We start from the raw sequence: 19,264 nt of genomic DNA on the forward strand, positions 1-19,264 counted from the left end.
AATATCTGGAAGTTCTTGGTTTATGTAGTGTTGAAGCCTCAATTGGAGAATTTTGAGCATTACTTTGCTAGCATGTGAGATGAGTGCAATTGTGTGGTAATTTGAACATTCTTTGGCATTGCCTTTCTTTGGGATTGGAGTGAAAACTGACCTTTTCCAGTCCTGTGGCCACTGCCAAGTTTTCCAAATTTGCTGGCATATTGAGTGCAGCACTTTCAAAGCATCATCTTTTAGGTTTTGAAATAGCTCAGCTGGAATTCCATCACCTCCACTACCTTTGTTCATAGTGATGCTTCCTAAGGCCCACTTGACTTCACACTCCAAGATGTCTGGCTCTAGGTGAGTGATCACACCATCGTGGTTATCTGGGTCATAAAGGTCTTTTTTGTACAGTTCTTCTGTGTATTCTTGCCACCTCTTTTTAATATCTTCTGCTTCTGTTAGGTCCATACCATATCTGTCCTTTATTGTGCCCATCTTTGCATGAAATGTTCCCTTGGTATCTCTAATTTTCTTGAAGAGATCTCTAGTCTTTCCCATTCTATTGTATTTCTCTATTTCTTTGCATTGATCACTTTGGAAGGCTTTCTTTTCTCTCCCTGCTAATCTTTGAAACTCTGCATTCACATGGATGTATCATTCCTTTTCTCCTTTGCATTTTGTTTCTCTTCTTTTCTCAGCTGTTTGTAAGGCCTCCTCAGATAACCATTTTGCCTTTTTGCATTTCTTTTTCTTGGTGATGGTATTGATCACTGCATCCTGTTCAGTGTTATGAACCTCTGTCCATAGTTCTTCAGGCCCTTGGTCTATCAGATCTAATCCCTTGAATCTATTTGTCATTTCTACAGTATAATTGTAAGGGATTTGATTTAGGTCATACCTGAATGGCCAAAATCAAATTCCTTATGATTATTCTATGTGGAACACAGGTTAAAATTTTCAAAGGTGTCACAGAAGGCAGTTATGATTAGAATGGTAGTTAAATAATGCATGAATTTTATGATATTCTTTGAATTTTTCTTTGTAATCAGGTTTACATATCAAGTTATAATAGATGGTAAAGAATTTCCAAAGGCTGAAGGTAGATCAAAGAAGGAAGCCAAAAACGCTGCAGCGAAATTAGCTTTTGAGATGATTAATAAGGTGAGTAATTACCTTTTTTTTCCTTTGTGAAAGGGAACTCACAAATATCTATGGTATTTTTCTCTGTCCTGTGAGAAAATACTTACATGCAGAATAAAACCATTCACAAGTGCTTTTGCTTTCGAAGTTTAGTTCAGTCTTTTTCTTGTAGTCATTTCTATAGAACCCTGAATGAGAGGTCCACCTCAAAAAGAGTGGGCAAAATGGGGCAATACCTATTTAGAGTGCCAGCAGCAGGACACACTCTAAGGAAACAGTGAGAAATGAGCTAACAGGTTCTGGAAGGAGCCCCTCCACCTGATCGAGGGAATGCAGTGGAAAAGGGCAGAGATAGACGGAACCATGAAGAGAATGATATATTAAAATAGGGAGGGCAGATGATGCAAAAGTAACATACGTATAATTGGTATTGCTGAAGATGCAAACAGAGTAACTAGTGCAGAAAAAGAGGCTTCTGAAAAGAGCAATAAGAAAGTATTTATGAAATAAAAAAAGAGCTACCTGCAGATTGAAGCAACTCAGCGGCTCATAAGATACTGAAAAATATGGAACCACCAAGAACGTTGGCCTTTGTGAAAGGACTGAGCTCCAGGGATGAAGAAATAATCCTACAAGTATCCTGGCAGAAGAACTTATATGAAATATAAAAATGAAAAAAAAGTCATGCTGCCCACGCCACTGTTAAAAACCAGAAGACTCTGGTGCAGCATCTGTAAAATGAGGCAGGAAGTCATTTTACATGTGGGACAAAAGTGGGTCATTCTCAAATTTTCAAAATTTTTCAGAATTTCAGTATTCAAGATACTTTCATGAAAAATCTTACTCAATGGGATCTTCCTGGTGATCTAGTGGTTAAGAATCCAGGCTTCCACTGTAGGGGGCACAGGTTTGATCTCTGGTCTGGGAACTAAGATCCCAAGTACCATACAGTGCAGCCAAAATATATATATATATTTTTAATTTTACTTGAAGATGTCACCGTTTTAATCAAAATTGAGCAAAATAAATCGGGAAAACCCACAAACTTATAAATTGTTAATGAGCCAGAAAACCAAGTCATGAAGTCAGAAAAAAAACAGTAGAATACCTTTACCCACGAAAAAGCAGAAGAAAGACGGTGATAACAAAAGGGAAGAGATTGATGTGAAAAAAACAAAGATATAATAAAGAAGGTCAATAAAACCAAAAATTCTTTGACAAAGTTAGCAAAATAGAAAAACTTTGGAAAAGATTTTGACAGATTGGGCATTTTAAAAGGGGCAGATAATAGTGGAAGGAGTAATGCTATTATATTCATGTTTCCTATGAAGTTGTGATCCAGGATATAACTTTACTTCAGTATGTGTTATCTTGTCCTTTGAGATTACAAAAGATGCAACAAATCAGAAAGTCTTATAGTTTTACCTAGATAAACAAGAAAATTGACTATTTTGTTTTCCCTTATGAAACTAAAAGGAAAATAGCTAATGTCTTTTCTTGTTAAAATTTATCCTTATGGGTTTTTTTTTTCTTTTAGTCGGTTACTATTTCATCTCAGCTAACAACAAATACTCCAGAAGGACCACCCATTGAAAATTACATAGGCCGTCTTAATACGATCTCCCAGAAGAAAAACCTATGTGTAACTTATGAAGAATGTAAATCAAAGGGTGATGGGCACGAAGGGTGAGATGTTGTTTTTCCCTCTGTTTCACTATATCTAAGCAATCGAGCAGCCTTATTTTCAGGTCTAACTTTCCAAAAATACCTGTCTTTTTTGGTACATTCTGCAGAGGTTTTTTTATGACTTTATTGCAGTTTGACATCTTTGTGATGAAAATATTAAAATGCTTCATTGCTGAAGTCTGGGGACCCTTATCCCACAATTGATCAAGTCTGGGAAATCCTTTATTTCTGAGATCTCTCTGGATGGTTTAGTCTGCAGGAAACCTAAGCAAAGTCAGGTGGTGAAGACCTTCCCATCCCTGAGGTCACAGTGGCTGTGTGAGAAGAGTCCTGCCACATGTGTGCAATGAGTCTCTTTCCACCCTTGTCAGAATAAAGATGTTTGCCCTTCAGATTTTATTGAATGGTGTCACTCTCTAGACAAGTACTATGTATTCGAAAGAATGGGTTTAGGGAAGTTCTTGGTGGACCATAGGTTTAGGAAACTCTGGTCCAGTGGTTAAGACTCTGAGCTTCAAATGCAGGGGCATGGGTTCGAATCCTGGTTGGGGAGCTAAATCTTGTATGCTGTGCAGCCAAAAGAATAAAAAAAAAGCACTTCCCTGGTAGTCGAGTGGTTAAGAATCTGCTCGCCAATAATGCAGGAGAGGTGGATTTGATCCCTGGTGCAGGAAGATCCCGCATGCCAGGAAGCAACTCAGCCCCAGCCCTGAAACTACTGAGCCTGCAATCAGAGCCTATGCTCCACAGCAAGAGAAGCCACCACCATGAGAAGCCCATGAAGCAAAATAAAACCCAACGCCACCAGAAATAAATCAGTAAGGACTGGGTTTTCACCCTGGATGGTGAGGAGACCAAGATTTGAGGGATATGATGAGGGGGGTGGATGAGAAGGTCAGTCAGAAATAATGAGAACTTCTCACCAGTGAGCAAAGGCTTTGAAGATGAGGATGAAGAATGAATTTGAACTGGGAAAAGCAGAAAGCAAATGAGTGTGAAGAGGGTTGTTTCTTAGCTATAGCCAACCAGTTAAATGAGAGAGAAGGACAAAAATTCTAAAAAGCGAATAGTCCTAACACCCACTTTAGGATACTGTTCTATGAATTTTACTGTTCACCCCAATGGCTTGTTGGCCAGAACCAGGAAGACAAAAATGTGATAGGATTCACTGGAATGAAAGTCAAAAGTGAATTCTGTGAGTCAATCTCCATAAATGAAGGCTATTTTATTTTCTTGTAGCTCACCTGTTGGTTCCTTTGACCTAGCGCTTTAACGTTTGATTGTTAAAGAAAAGAAGACTGTTTAGGGAGTGCTGAAGAAAAACAGGAGCCACAGAAATAATCGAGTCCTTCAGCCCAGCTCCCTAATTTTCCTTCAGAGCCTAGTGGAGAAGACTCACTGGTAGAGTCTGTTTCCATCCACGATGAATAAAACTGCCATAATTCTGTAGCACTACATGGTAACTCCATAATATAAATTTCCATGTCTGTTGCTTTGCCACCTTAAATATAGTTCTTCTATAATTGTCCCAAGCTCCTTGCCTAACTACAAGCATCCTTATAGCTCATGTGAAAATTAAGTGATTTCAGCATGGGACTTTTGCATTGTGAGGATTTGCTTAGGTTTTTGTGTACATGAGCAGGGGGGTGCAGAAAATGGTGAAGTTAGAGCTGAAGTTAGACATGCTTGGCACATTTCCTCCAAAACACTTTCACCTTATTATTCTCCTGTAGAAGCCTCTGCGGATTTTATCATACCAGTTGAACATCTCTGAAAAATTCATTAGATCTCCTTCTTCTTTCTCTGCCCCCACGTCTTTTGACTTTTGGGGAATTTTAAAAAATCACCACTTGGTACCTTAATGCCACATCTTTCAATGAAGCAGCAAAGAGTTAGAAGTTCCCTGGAGAATGGAAGCTGGGCTATTAGCCAGTCCTGGTTATTCTGGTAAACTGATTAGCCATCTCATTGAAAAAAATATATATATATATATATGTATATATGTATACATATATATATTTAATCTTGCTTTTTAAAATGTAACTTTTATTTATTTAGTTAGTTATTTTTGGCTGTGCTGGGTCTTCGTTACTGCGTGGGGTTTCTCTAGCTGCAGCAAGCAAGGGCTACGCTCTAGTCGCCATGCTGGGGTTTCTCATTGCAGTGGCTTCTCCAGTTGCAGAGTGAGGACTCTAGGACGTGTGGGCTTCAGTAGCTGCGGCAGATGGGCTCAGTAGCTGCGGTAGATGGGCCAGGATCCTGGAGAACAAACTCAGTAGTTGTGGCACATGGGCTTAGTGGCTCCACAGCATGTAGGATCTTCCCAGATCAGGGATCGAACCCATGTCTCTCCTGCATTGGCAGGCGGATTCTTTACCTAGTGCCACCAGGGAAGCCCTCGTTGAAATTAAGTAAGATATGAACTATTAATCTATCTATTAAATTGGTGTTATATTTAGCCCTTTGTTAAGGTGTGTTTTTTTTTCTGAAAACACATGAGTTACATTTACTGTTTTTTGGTATTTGATTTAATACTCTTTATCATTTCTCCTAGGTTTCGTTATAAATGCAAAATCGGACAAAAAGAATATGGTATTGGTGTAGGTTTCACTAAACAGGAGGCAAAACAGTTGGCTGCCAAACTGGCTTATGAAAAGATAGAATCAGAAACAATGGTGTGTACTGCCTTGGGATTTGATTTTTATATTTTAAAGTTCTCTCTGAAGTTGATTTGAAGTTACATGATATTTAGATGACGCCAAGACAGCCAGTCGCATAGCAAAAGCACTCCTTCTTTCTCTGTCCCACCAATGAGCCCTGGGGCCATGAAGCTTCAGAAGGATCACAGTTCTTATGACAGCTCAATGTTTTTTAAATTCAGATCAAACATCCATAAAAATATATTAATCCTGTTATTCTTTATGGCTGTGAATTTGGTAAATATGGGAAATAAATGTGGGAGTTGGTTCACAGAGACTAAGCCACTATAAGAAGTCATTTAGTTATACTTTTAAATCTTTCAGAGAGCTGACCGATCCTCTGATTGTTTCAATGCTGTGTCTGGTGAAGTCGAAAGAAACTCTCAAGCAATGAGTACATCGTAAGTACGGACAAACAAATTCAAATTGCAGCCTGAAAGAGCAGATATTTACGAAAATGTTTAATGTTGAAGGAGAATTTAGAAAAAGCAATTACTGATCAACAAAAAATAGGCAGAATTCATAAACTAATAGCTGTCCTCTTTTCTTTTAGTAGCTCTGAATCACCATCTGAAAACGGCTTCTCAACAAGTGCCTCAGAAAGAAGCGATAACAGTGACACAAACAGCTCTTTCCTGACTCCAGGGGTATAGTATTAGTATCTAAGTTTCCTAGTTAATCTTATTTTCCTTTGTGTTTCTCCATTTAAAAGTGACCTCCAGTACCTGTCATAATTTTTCAATTTTTTTTTATGGGCTCTTATTAAATCTAAATGTTTTGTAGCTTTTTCTCTCTCCTTTCTTTATAAACTCCCATTCCTCACATGCAAAATTTTTCTGCTCTTCACTCCCATCTTTCTCTCCCTACTCACCTTTGTATTTTTCACGTATTCCTATAATCTGGCTTCTTTTCTTCTATCAATTGGATGGTATTTAGAAGGTTCACTCATAGATTTCTGCTTCTATTTTAATAAACCAGAGCTAAACTTAAAAACTGAACTTAAAAATCAGATAGTCTTTGCGGTGATGATTAATGTTACCAAAGTATTATATTTTTAAAGAACTAGAAAGACATCCCTGGTGGTGCAGTGGCTAAGACTCCATGCTCTCAATGCAAGGGGCCCAGGTTCCATCCCTGGTCAGGGAACGAGATCCTGCATACTGCAACAAAGACCTGGCATAGTCAATTAAATAAATATTTTTTTAAACTACAAACAAATCAATAAGAAAAAGATAAGCAACTCAGTAAAAAAGTAAAAAGTGTACAAAAGAACTGAACAGACAGCTCAGAAAAGAGATACCCAAAGGGGCAAAAGACATATGAAAAGATGCTTTACTTCATAATAATCAGGAAAATGCAAATGAAAACAATAGCTAGATACCATTTTAAACCATCCGATTGGCAAAATTTGAGTCTGGCTATCCTAAGTGTTGACACAGCTCTGTTCCTGTTATACCTATTACGTGCTATTATAGCAATATTATATGTTGCTGGCTGATGTATAAATTGGTTCGACTGTCTTAGAGAGCAATTTGGCAACATGTAGTGGAGTTGAGGGTGTGTGAGCTATACTGCCAGTTCTACTCCTAGGTATGTCTTGTAGAGAAACACATGTATGTGTGCACAGAGATACGTGTATAAGCATGTTCTTTGCAAAATTGTAATAGAAGAGATTGGAGAAAATATTGTCCATTTACAGAATGTCTGAATTAATCATAATGCAGTCACTGTGCAAAACTGAGGCTGGTGGGTGATAGGAACTCAAGAAATCTTAGTCTGATGTTTGCACTCTGTGTCAACATACTAAAATTGTTAAAAAAAAAACAACACCTACCAGAATAAAAGTGAATATGCTTGAAGAAGAGCTATATTAATTTTTGAGAGATATGTCAAAGATTCCTCTTTTTTGGCTAAATGTTAAAGTTAAATTATTGATTTGCCCTGAAAATGTTTTAAACTAGATCCCTGGGCCCCATGTGTCTTCTTTACTAGCACTGTGAGTAATTGTAATGCATAGTTTCTTGCTGAGATCTGCTGGCCAGAGGATCATCTGGGAAGCCATATTCTATGCCTGGAGAGTCAGTGCTTCTGTGGAACATGCCCTGCAGTTCTAGCTTTTTTTTTTTCCTGGTTGTGCAGCGCAGCATGTGGGGTCTTAGTTTCCTGACCAGAGATCAAACCCGTGCCCCCAGCTTTGGAGTAGAACTGCAGAGTCTTAGCCACTGAATCTCAGGGCCCCAACAATTTGTGTTTTTTGACCTTCTTATCATATCTGTCTTTGCTATAATTGACGAGAACACTGATACAGACAAATACACTGAAAGCAGGGCTTACTGAGAGCATATGAATTGATGAGGTTGTTAATCTTAGAGACAAAGAAATGTGGTCAGAGAACCATCCAGAAGTACAGGAGAAAGGATGGCCAAGAAAAGCAGGATACTTGACTTAATCATCTGAAACTATTTTCCATTTTCTTTTGTTATAGGACAGTTTCAGAAATAATGCCAGGAAGGTGAAGAGGTGAGTATCATCATGCATTGGACTTATTTAGAAATGAAGTTTTATTTCAGATCTAGTTTGTTCATCTTATTTATGAAGTCTTCAGTATTTGTATTGTATGCCCTTATTTGAGTGGAGTTTCAGGAGTACAAAGCATGATTAAGGCTCACAGAAATCTTGAAATCGATGAATAAATAATTTTAAATACATAGAGAAGTCTTTGAACAAATGCACACAATACATTGTAGACATAAAGGCCTATGGGGCTATTGGTCGAGTAACTGGTTAAGGGCATTGTTTTGGACAAGTCTGACAAAAGAAGTGGGCTTGTAGAGGTATTCTTAAGAGAAATGTATTATGTGAATTCCCTGGTGACCAAGTGGCTAGAACTTAGCACTTTCACTGCTGAGGGCCAGATACAATTTCTGGTTGGGGGAATTAAGATCCCATAAGCCACATGGCACAACCCCCCAAAAAAGAGAGAAGTGTATTATTTTACAGACAAGTAGGTAGGGTAGAAATGTTATCGTAACTCAGGGAAGAAATAAATGATCAGATGTTCTGTAAATTAGGGAGACTTGGCTTTTTGAACGGAAGAGAAAAGCAAGGATGTGAATACAGTCAGTAGTGGGAGTAAGATGGCAGCAGGAGCCACTGTGAGGCACCAGTACATTCTGAACAGTAGGTAACACTTGCAGAAAGATGACGCCAGATGCTGGTGTTCAGATGGAGAGAGGCGAGGTCTGTGTGTAAGATGATCAGGCCATCAGACTGATCTAGTGATAGGGAGGAGGAGAATTTTGTGAGACAGACTATAAAAGAAGAGTAAACATAACTTGAGGAAATAGTTAAAGAGCTGGGTGAAGAAGATGCAAAGGAAAAAGGAAATGAAGATTGTTCCTTGTGAATGAGATGCAGACAAGTGTCATGGCACTGATGGTGTTAGGGAGTCGAAGATTTAGAGGGAAGATTGTTGTTGTCTAACTCTACGATCCCATGGACTGTAGCCCACCAGGCTCCTCTGTCCATGGGATTTCCCAGGCAAGAATACTGGAGAGGGTTGCCATGGCTCCTCCAGGGGATCTTCTTGACCCAGGGATCAAGCCCTCATCCCTTGTGTCTCCTGCATTGGCAAGTGGATTCTTTACCACTGCGCCACCTGGGAAGCCTGGAGGGAAGATAACAATTTGTATTTGTTTAGTTTTAGGTGGCATTTGGACTTCTGATTGTAGGAGGCTTACCACCAGCAAGGAATAAATGACAAAGGAAACACAACCAGGATGAGAATTCAACGAGACATATTTCCTAAGGTTTTGAGTCTAAAAGGAGAAAAAGAGGCTAGCGGCATGCTGGCAATGAATGTGTTAAGGCTGAAAAACACAGGAAAGGAGTGAAAATTTGTTAGACCACAGAGAACCACATTGTTTCTAAAGAAAAATGTTAGTACTTGCTACCCTGTTATTCTGATAATTGACTCACAACATAAAAAGCCTAGTGCATAGCATAAAATCCACTCTTGATAAGTTATATTTGATTTTAGTTTTGAATTTATGTGCTTCTCTTAACTTTTAGAAGTTTGGCACCTAATTTTGACTCTCCTGTGAGGACAGAAGAAAACAGTTACAGTGCGGACCCCAGGTAAGAGGGGAAACCATGAAAAAGAAAAAGAATTTGTTTAAGGATACATGTACAAAAGTTGACAAAAGTTTCTTAAGGGACAGTTGAACATCAGGCAGTTTAAGTCATATCTCTCCCTGAACAGTTTGTTTTAGCTCAATCAGGCCCACAAAGGATCATTGCCTTGTGGAGGAGTACAGTTTAGGTGAGTTCAAATGGAATGTGGTGTCTGTGTGATACTCCTGTGGGTTTCTCTGATATCTCTGGGAGGTTTTAATATTGAAAGCCAATATTTCTATAAACCAGTAACTTTTTTTCAACAAAAGTACTCCTGCAGGAATCAGAATAGATCCATTTGAATCTGTTTTCCATTTTCCAGCTTCATAGCAGATTTCACTTTTTTAAAAAGGGTTCCTTTGGTGGTCGATTGCATGTTTGGGCTTAAATAAAGTATCTTTTAAAAAGGAGGTCTCTTTGCAAGAGAGGAACATGGAATACAAGCTTAAGAAATAATAAAGAATCACCAAATACTTAATAAGTACGTAATATATATCTGGCACTGTGCTGGGCATCGAATTTATAGCAGGAACATAGAAACAGCCCCTGTCCTCCTAGAGTTTTTGTGGGGATGATAATTACGCACTATGACCAGAGGTCTGAAGGAAGAGCCATGGTGTGGTTAGACACGACAGCAGGACCCTTGAATTTAGGGTGAAGGACGAGGCAGGGCTTTCTCTGGGTCACATTTGTGGGGAGGCCTGAGGGATGTGTCAGCATAGGGCGGTGGGGAGCCCCTGGTACTGTGTGAAAGAGGAGAACATAGCAAGGCGAAGCGGGAAAGGTAATGTGAACACCCGAGGAACTGAGAGAAAGCCACGTGCTGGGAGGGCAGTGGCCAAGGAACCGGGATCGCCAGACAGGCTGGAGACGGGACAAACAGGTGGCCCCTGGTAGCCTATGTCAGGGTTTTCTGGGTTTTGCTGAAGGCAGGGGCAGCCTTGGGAAGCGTTTGGGCAATAGTTGTGATCAGACTTAGTATTTATCACACTGGTTGCTGTGAGGATCGTGGACTAGAGCAGAGGAAGGAGAGGAGGTGGTGTGTCTTCTGAACAGGGTTCGGCGGGAGTCTTATTGGAAGCTTGGGCCAGTGGGGGAACGTGGGCAGACACCCGCAGATGTGTTTTGGAAAGAAAATTGGCAAGTCTTAATGATGGAAGGTGGGGCAGGAGAAAGAGAGGAAACCCAGAGAGTTGAAAACATAAGCAGGCTCATTTCTCCTATAACAGCTTGGTGATAGCAGGGAACACAGTGTGGCACTCTTTTCTGAAGTTTTTTACTTGGAATAAAAGGTTCTTTACCATGGCTTTTGTGCAGCCAGGCGGTGACTGACTCCCAGGAGTGATCTGTTATGTTGGGATGGGGAGAGGGAAGAACTATCCTTTTTGATTCAAGAGTTTCTGTGAAATGGATCCTTCTTACTCAGAAGGGGAGAGTCCTGTTTGTTATACAGTCCATTTCACTAGTGCCTTTAAGGGAAAGCAGAAGGGTTGGGGTGGAGGAACAGAGGATGTTGAACCTCAGAATAACAGCAGCATTTATCTCTCAAGGTTGGTCAAGGATTTCACAGAAGTAACACCAATTGGCTCAGGTGGATTTGGTCAAGTTTTCAAAGCCAAGCACAGAATTGATAAGAAGACTTACGTTATTAAATGTGTTAAATATAATAGTGCGTAAGTAGTAATATTTTATTTTTTTTATGTGAACCTGCACTGTTCTTTTTTATGTATCTCTCTTCTTCATTAGTATATTTTTTTTCTGGTCCTCCTTGAAAGTATCGTTCATGAGGAGAATGATATTTGGCTTACTCTGAAATGACCTCACTTCACCGTAGTCACTTTAATTAAAGAATGGATATACCATTGATTATCCTTGAGGCTGTCTTGATGAGAACTACAGTTATAAAATCTTTTAGCTCGAGGTGGCCTTTGAGTTTTTCTAGTCTCATCTCCTTATCTTACAGAGGAGGCGAGTGAGATTCAAAGATGTGAACTGATTTGCTAAAGGTAAAAGCTAGTTGGTAATTGTGCTGGTTGTCTATTATTGCGTAATACACCACTCCAAAATGCAGTGGCTTAAACACCAAGTTGTTATTATCTCTTGTGGTCCTGTGAGTTGACTATGCTCACCCGGGCCATTCATCATGCATTTGCAGCCAGGAGTCATCTGAAAGCTTGGCCTGGCTGGACATCGGAGATGCTCTCTCACCTGGCTGGCAGTGATGCTGTGGCTACAAGTGCAGTCGGCGCTGTTAACCAGAGGGCCTCCACCCGGCCCCTTGATGTGGCCTGGGCGTTTCACAGCTTAGTTGTTGGGGTCTAAGAAGGACTGTCCCAGAGCAACTCATCCCAGGAGGGAGCAGTCTTGGAAGTTCCACATCGTATTGATTAAACAAAGTCACTATGGTCAGCTCGAGGGAGAGGGCAAATAGACTCTTCCAGCTTAATCTGAGGAGTGGATGCGAGCATGGGGAGAGAAGAAATTAATGATGACCATCCTTGGGCCCTATCTCCTGTGGTAGCAAGGTGGAGATTTAGAACTCATCCTCTGGAATTCCAGTCTACTGTGTTCCCACCATATCCCAATGCTTCCCATGTTTGTTTTATGCATTATCTGTGCCCCTCCCCACCCCCACCTCAATTATTGGATAACAGAACTCCTTTAGGAAGGAAGACACAGGGAAGGAGCTCTGAAATCCCATGTTCACCGATCTTGCCTGTTATTTTCTGGCAGCTGTTATTATTTGTAATTTGGCCAGACAGATCCCTCAAGGATCAGAGAAGGAGATGGAAAAGGGATATAAGTGAAGGAAAATGACATAAGAAAAGAAGCAGGTGTGGTGTTTTAGATGCTCTTCATCCAGTCAAACCAACCTATTGTCTGTCCCGTGGACAAGCCTTGCAGCTGAAGTACCTTCATACTACTTGGCATCAAAACAGGGCTTTTTCCTTCTTCGTTGTTTTGCTTACCAGGAATACTGCTGTTCCTTCTATCCCGTAACATCTTTTTTAACGGTAATCCTTCATGATGATAAGCGTGCAGTACCTTGAACATTTCTCGTGGCTTCATAGACTGGTACAGCACAGTTAAAAATACACTTGGAGATATGCATCAAGAAGCATAAAATTATTTATATGCTTTCACCTATGGATTTCCTATTGGGAACCTATTCCAAGGATATTACCCAGATTACAGGAAAAATTATTCAAGTAGATAAAAATCACAGTGTCGTTTATAACAGTGAGAAATTAGAGCAAACAGAACGTTCAGCAATAAAGGAATGATTTAGTATGTTTTCTGCTCTCCTCTGATCAATGACTATTTTGCAGTCATTAAAAGTGAGGGTTATATACTGTAAATATTTATACACACTATGAATGGTACGATGCTAGAAGTTGCTTCAGAATAATCCAGGGAAAGATGAGGAAGTAGGTAAGAGTATACAGGAAACAAGATTGGCCAGGCGTTAATTCCTGTTTCATCTGATGGCTAGGTAGGGGTTCATTCTACTATTTGCTCTACTTTTTAATACTTTTGAAATTTTACATTAAAATGTTTATACCTGATGGTTAGACAGATTGCATAGTAATAGGGAAAAATTTAAAGATAATATATGAGAAAACACAGGATAAATAAATATACTATAATTACACATATGTAAAAATGTATATGAAGAAAGACTATAAGAAATCATCTAAACTTATCAGTGTGTTAGGATTGTGTTAATATATGAGTAATTTTTTCCCTATTTTTATAAATTTTATGTCATATAGAACTTTTCAAATTCAAAAAATAAGTTGCAGAATGTTTGCTTATCCTTTCTCATCCTTGAAATCTCAAATTTATGTACTCCACTTAGCATACGATTGTCATAACTCTTATCTACGCATTCCTGTGAAGCTCCCACGTTGTGCAGTGAAATTTCAGTTTCTCTGTATAGATCACCCTCTGTGTGTATTTTTGCCACGCACTGAAAATTCTGAATTAGGTTTTTCATGCTGTTTGGATTACCTACCCTTGCTGCCCAAATGGGGTTTGCTTTTGAAATCCAAAGTGATTTTAACACAAGGCTAAATAAAACATAATGGATGATTTTTATTTTAGCTCCAAAAAGTTTTTGCATCACTGATAGCTCACAAGAGTACTACCTATGACTTCTAAACTGTCTGAGGTTTGGAATAATTTTAGTCACTGTTTTTTTTTTCTTATGTTGAAAGTGAAAACAGCTGATTTTTTCTGTGTTTACTCTTTCCTTTTGAGAGCTGCTGGTTTCCATTCCAAACCTCAGTGTGGGGACCATGGCAGCTGTTTAATAAGGGAATACCGGTGATTGTCTCCTGTTGCTCAAGGTGTTTTGTTATTATCAGGGATGGATACTGACGCCTTTATGTTCCGTTCCTTTTAACTAGGAAGGTAGAGCGTGAAGTGAAAGCTTTGGCAACACTTAATCATCCAAACATTGTTCACTACTACAGTTGTTGGGATGGGCTTGATTATGATCCTGAGAAAAGCATCAATTTTTCAAGGTAACTAAAAAGAAACTATCATAGTTTTAATAGGAGGAGCGAAACTTGCTTACTGTGTGTGGGTCAGTGGTAAGGCCACTAATTATTACATTTAATAACCATACCAGGAACTCTGAGACACTGTTATGCCTCCATTCTACAAATGAGGAGACAATGAATAATCTTTTCCTTGCTGCAAATTTGCTTTAAAAAACGTTTTTAAAAATTGTCCTCTCTGGCTTCCTTGGTGACTGGCTTCCCTGGTGACTCAGACAGCAACGAATCTGCCTGCAATGTGGGAGACCTGGGTTTGATCCCTGGGTTGGGAAGATACCCTAAAGAAGGAAATGGCAACCCACTCCAGTAAATTCTTGCCTGGAGAATTTCACTGACAGAGGAACCTGGTGGACCACAGTCCAGGGGGGTTGCAAAGAGTCACACAACTGAGTGACTAATGCTTTCTGTGGTTTTTGAGATCTCAGGCTTAGGTTTCCTGACTCTGTTGTTTAAAGTACAGGCTCTCTCACGTGCCCTGACTCCAGTCCAGGTGTAATGCAGTCTTGTGAAGAAGGTTTGCACGTGTAGACACTGCAGCTGGAGGCCCCCCTCCCCCCACTGCTAACGCTCTTCTGCTCCACTCAGCTGGATGGCAGGGTGCAGTCACGGGATCCCTTCTGTGTGTATCATACCACGCGTGGTGAGGTGATGGGCAGTCTGAATAATTCCAAGACCCTGAGCTGTGATGGGGGTACCCCCCGGCCCTTGCATTACTCATGTTTGTCTCAGGCAAGCCACTGCACAAGGACTGAAGGTTTATAAAGAGCCTCCCTTTGAAAGTCATCCAGGGTTCCTTGGAGACAGTCGTTTCAGTGCAAACCTGAGGCCATGGTGAGCCTGTTCATTCACCACCTCCTGACTCCAGCCCTGTCTCCACACCATGCAATTTAGAACTGTATCATTAGTTTCAGAAGTACCATCCACATATGGACTTCTTCAGCTTTTAGAAAATTCCTGGCTACCTTTTTCTATTTTCTAACCAACATAAGCTCAAAGAATTTAAGTTAATATTAAAGCCAACTTAGTTCAGAAAAGAACAACTACCATGACCAGCAAAGTTGGTCCTCCTTGCTGTGTGGTATGTGCTCAGTCACTCGGTCATGTCCAACTCTTTGTGACCCCATGGACTGTAGCCCCCCAGGCTCCTCTGTTCATGGGATTTTCCAGACAAGCAAACTGGAGTGGGTTGCCATTTCCTACTCCACAGGGCTTTCCCAAGCCAGGGATCAAACTCACGTCTCTTGAGTCTCCTGCATTGGCAGGCAGATTCTTTGTCACTAGCTCCACCTGGGAAGCCCTGCCTCATTGCTATACCTCATAACAATTGTTGGCATTTCTCTTAGAGTTCCTATCCGTGTACTACTTCAGTAGTCCCTAACCTTTTTGGACTGGTTTCATGGAAGACAATTTTTCCGTGGGCCAGGGAGAGGGGATTGTTTGGGGATGATTCAAGCATATTACATGTTTTGTGCTCTTTATTTCTATTATTATTATATAACCTCCACTTCAGATCATCAGGCATTAGAACCCAGAGTTTGGGGCCTGCTGTACTGTTGTTTTCTGCTTGTTTTTCCTTTATCTGTCTCCCATCAAACTATAATCCTCATGAGAGCAAGGCGAGTGTCTAACTCATTTTCTTATCGTTAGCTGCCTGTTCCGTGTCTTTTGCAAAATAGATGCTCAGTAGAGCAATGGTGAATTAAAACGCTTCAAAATTACAATATATAATAATGAAATTTGGTTTTCTGCAACTCCATCATACTTATGCTTCTCTTCCTATCTATTAGCAAAGATAGTCAAGGACCTTCAGCATTAAAGAATGAGAAGGCTGCTACTTTATAGCTTAACTAAACAAAGCTTTGATATCTGGGAACTTATGACCTAAATAAACAGTGGTTTATTATGTGTTGACTCACATTTGTTATATTTAGATTTCTGTTTTGAGACATGTTTGGCATTTTTAAGAAGGTGTCATTTTTTCATCTAATTTTTAAGTGCATTTTTTATAAATTTATTTTTATTGCTACTTATAACATACAGTGAATTTTATCCCAGACCAAAGACTAGGTGCCTTTTCATCCAAATGGAATATTGTGATAAAGGTACGTTGGAGCAATGGATTAACAAAAGAAGAGGCAAGGAACCAGACAAAGATTTGGCTTTGGAGTTCTTTCAACAAATAGTAACAGGAGTGCATTATATACATTCAAAAGACTTAATTCATAGAGACCTTAAGGTGAGTGGAAAATGGGCTGTATTGGGAATCGGTAAATAGAATTTATTAATGTGAAAGTCTATCTTCTTTAGTTTTAGACTCGATAGGCAGTCATGAGGATATAACATCTCTGATCCTGTATGGTTAGAGTGGCTATAGCACTTGCCTCAGGCACCAATCTACAGAATCAACCAGGAGGTTGCCAGGGCTGTTCACGTACTGAGATGCTGAGCTCTGTAAGAAGCTCATTGCTCATTCACTTCTGGTCCTGTCTGTCGTCCTGGCTGATACCTTCACCCCAGTTGTAAACACTAACAGCTTTAGTATACTGAACATTTCTGTGCACATAATTCTTGTGGCCGGCACATCCAGATGAGGGCTCTGTCTCTGCCTCTGCTGCACCCAGGCTTGTCTGAGAGGCAGAAGAGACTCTGGTGACTCTGGCTTTGGGAACATGATTCTCCTAACCTTCTAGGTTGAGGGCAGTCACAGCCAGTAAGTCCAGAGTCTAGAATTTGCTTGGCACTTGGTGAGACATCTCTGCCCCATGATTGGAAAACTGCAGCAATGCAAACCTTGGAACATGCAGTATACTTTCATATTTTCCTTTTCTTCTGGCTTCCTAGCTTCTCTCATGGTCTAGATGAGCAGTTTTCCCATTTCCTCCTCAAAATCAGACAGAAGAGCTTTTCAGTCTTCCCTCGGCACTCTGTTCCCTGTGATTTGCCTACAGTCGTCACAAACCTCCCATGCTGAATCCTGTCACCAAACCTTTGCTCATGGGTTCACATGAGACATTCTTCTACGTGTCCCCTTTGGTCTCAATTTCTTTATGAGCCTTTCCTGGTCATTCTGGATCAGACAGAAGCACCTCGTCTACATGGACCTTGGGCTTATCCCACATGACTAAAACAGCCAGGAATGAGAAACAAAGAAAAACGTTCCTTGAGAAAAATAAGCTGCCATGTACATAGTTGTTTGTTGGCCTTGGTGGGAAAAGATGGCCCTTAAGAGGTATTGCATCCTTGGTCTTCTCAGGGGCTGGATGTCTGATGCCTTCATATTGGGGTGCCTCTGGTTTCAATATCTCGTTTTGTTAATAACAGTATCTGAAGGTGTTCTTTGAAGTTGGAAGGATATAAGGACTCTGTTCAAAATAATACATTTAGAATGGCTGTATCTTCACTTTGACATGAATCATATAGAGTTAAATAAGAAATTAAGCACAATTATCTATTTATACAATCATTTACAAATAAATTATCTACTTACACAGTCATTTCCTCTACTCAGAGGTTTGGGTATTTCCTCCCAGGCCCTCATCAGGATAAGTTAGTGAAAATGCTTAGTGCTCCCTTCTCCCACCACGTGGCCGGCCCTCCTGTATCCTGCATTGGCTGTGCCTCTTGTCGAGGAGTCATCTTTTCTTGTGTCTGTTTGCAGAGTTTGCTCTATGTCTGCAGGTGCTCAAAGGTCAGACTTTAATACTACAGAGCCTTCTTTCATCTTTTTCAACTTGCTAACTTCACCGATACAGTTACTGCTTTTTCACATCTGAGAGAAGATGTAAACAAAATAGTGCATCTTATTTTGTGATGCTTTGCAGAATACCTGCTACTGGCGGCTTTGCCGGATAATGGTCTTTACTCAATAAGCCCCTGTTCTATAAAGTCAACCAGCATTTACCTTAAGAACTAGACCAAAGAGGCTGGTAAGAGATACAGAAGTTTCTAGAGAGAAAGCTTATGGGCTGAGGAGGTTCAATTTCCCAATTGCCCCAGGCTCCTCCTCGGTCAGAAGTCAGAAGCCTGGAGAAATGAATACAAAGGAAGCCCCCAGGGAAAATTTGGCACATGGTATTCTGCAGCATTACTGGGAATGGACTCATTCTGAGAATCTCAAAATTGGAGAGGATCTTAAGGGTGTCTCCTCCAATCCCTTTCAAATGCTGGACTCATGTTTGCAGTGTTTCTACTAAGTGGGTGTCCAGCCCTGTCTTGACTACTTTGTAGGATGGGGAACTCTCTAACTCCCATTTGTTGGACCACACGATTACCATATTAGGATGTATTAAAAGCAAGTCTTGGGGTTGTTTCCATCCTCTAGTCCTGGATCCATCCCCACAGGGACCAGGCAGGAGTGAATCCATCTTTGACTTATCTTCAGTTATCTGAAGGCAGCTATGCCCCAAGCTTTCTCTGCTGTCAGCTAAAATGTCCTGACTTCCTCAGCTCGCATTTTAAAGACTTATATTAATAAGTTTCCTGTTTTGGACTACCTAGAAGAGGGTAAATGCCTTATAAGTAAATTTAAAAATAGCTTTGTTATGAAATATGAATTGGATATGTGATAAAAGTCTGTCAAATTGGTACTTAAAACATATATTTTTTTGGCAGCCAGGTAACATATTTTTAGTAACTATGAACCAAATCAAGATTGGAGACTTTGGACTTGTTACGTACCTGAAAAATGATGAAATGCGGACAAGTAAAAAGGGAACTAGGCGATACATGAGCCCAGAACAGGTGAGGTCCCCTTTCTTTCTGTCTAGATATTTTTTATCTCTTTCATTTTTTAATTATGAAAATAACAGGCACTCATAAAATTAAAACAATACATAAGTAAATAGAATGAAAATGGAAAATTACCATTACTTTTCATTTTTATTCTTACTCTTCTCACCAGAGTTGGTAGTTTATCCTTTTAGGTCATTTTCTTTGAGTTATAAAAAATATATAGACATATATTTATGGAGACTTTTTTACATAAAAATAATAAATACATTTTATAAGGCTACCATAATGTTA

General features: G+C 39.9%; 1 protein-coding gene across 3 annotated transcripts in view; it reads left to right on the forward strand.

The window, feature by feature from the left end:
* Positions 1-19,264, forward strand: part of EIF2AK2 (eukaryotic translation initiation factor 2 alpha kinase 2) — a 37,944-nt gene that overhangs the window by 7,788 nt on the left and 10,892 nt on the right. For 2 of the 3 annotated variants that reach the window (XM_043918225.1, XM_043918226.1), the window contains 11 exons: positions 1,032-1,143; positions 2,660-2,808; positions 5,363-5,483; positions 5,832-5,908; positions 6,061-6,154; positions 7,993-8,027; positions 9,579-9,644; positions 11,231-11,353; positions 14,090-14,206; positions 16,298-16,478; positions 18,854-18,982. In XM_043918225.1, coding sequence (XP_043774160.1) covers positions 1,032-1,143; positions 2,660-2,808; positions 5,363-5,483; positions 5,832-5,908; positions 6,061-6,154; positions 7,993-8,027; positions 9,579-9,644; positions 11,231-11,353; positions 14,090-14,206; positions 16,298-16,478; positions 18,854-18,982 — 1,204 coding nt within the window. The remainder of the gene's footprint in view (positions 1-1,031; positions 1,144-2,659; positions 2,809-5,362; positions 5,484-5,831; positions 5,909-6,060; positions 6,155-7,992; positions 8,028-9,578; positions 9,645-11,230; positions 11,354-14,089; positions 14,207-16,297; positions 16,479-18,853; positions 18,983-19,264) is intronic. The other variant, XM_043918227.1, reaches the window with a different exon arrangement.

The sequence above is a fragment of the Cervus elaphus genome, chromosome 11 (assembly GCF_910594005.1).
Source record: "Cervus elaphus chromosome 11, mCerEla1.1, whole genome shotgun sequence".
In the NCBI taxonomy this organism is placed as follows: Eukaryota; Metazoa; Chordata; class Mammalia; order Artiodactyla; family Cervidae; genus Cervus; species Cervus elaphus.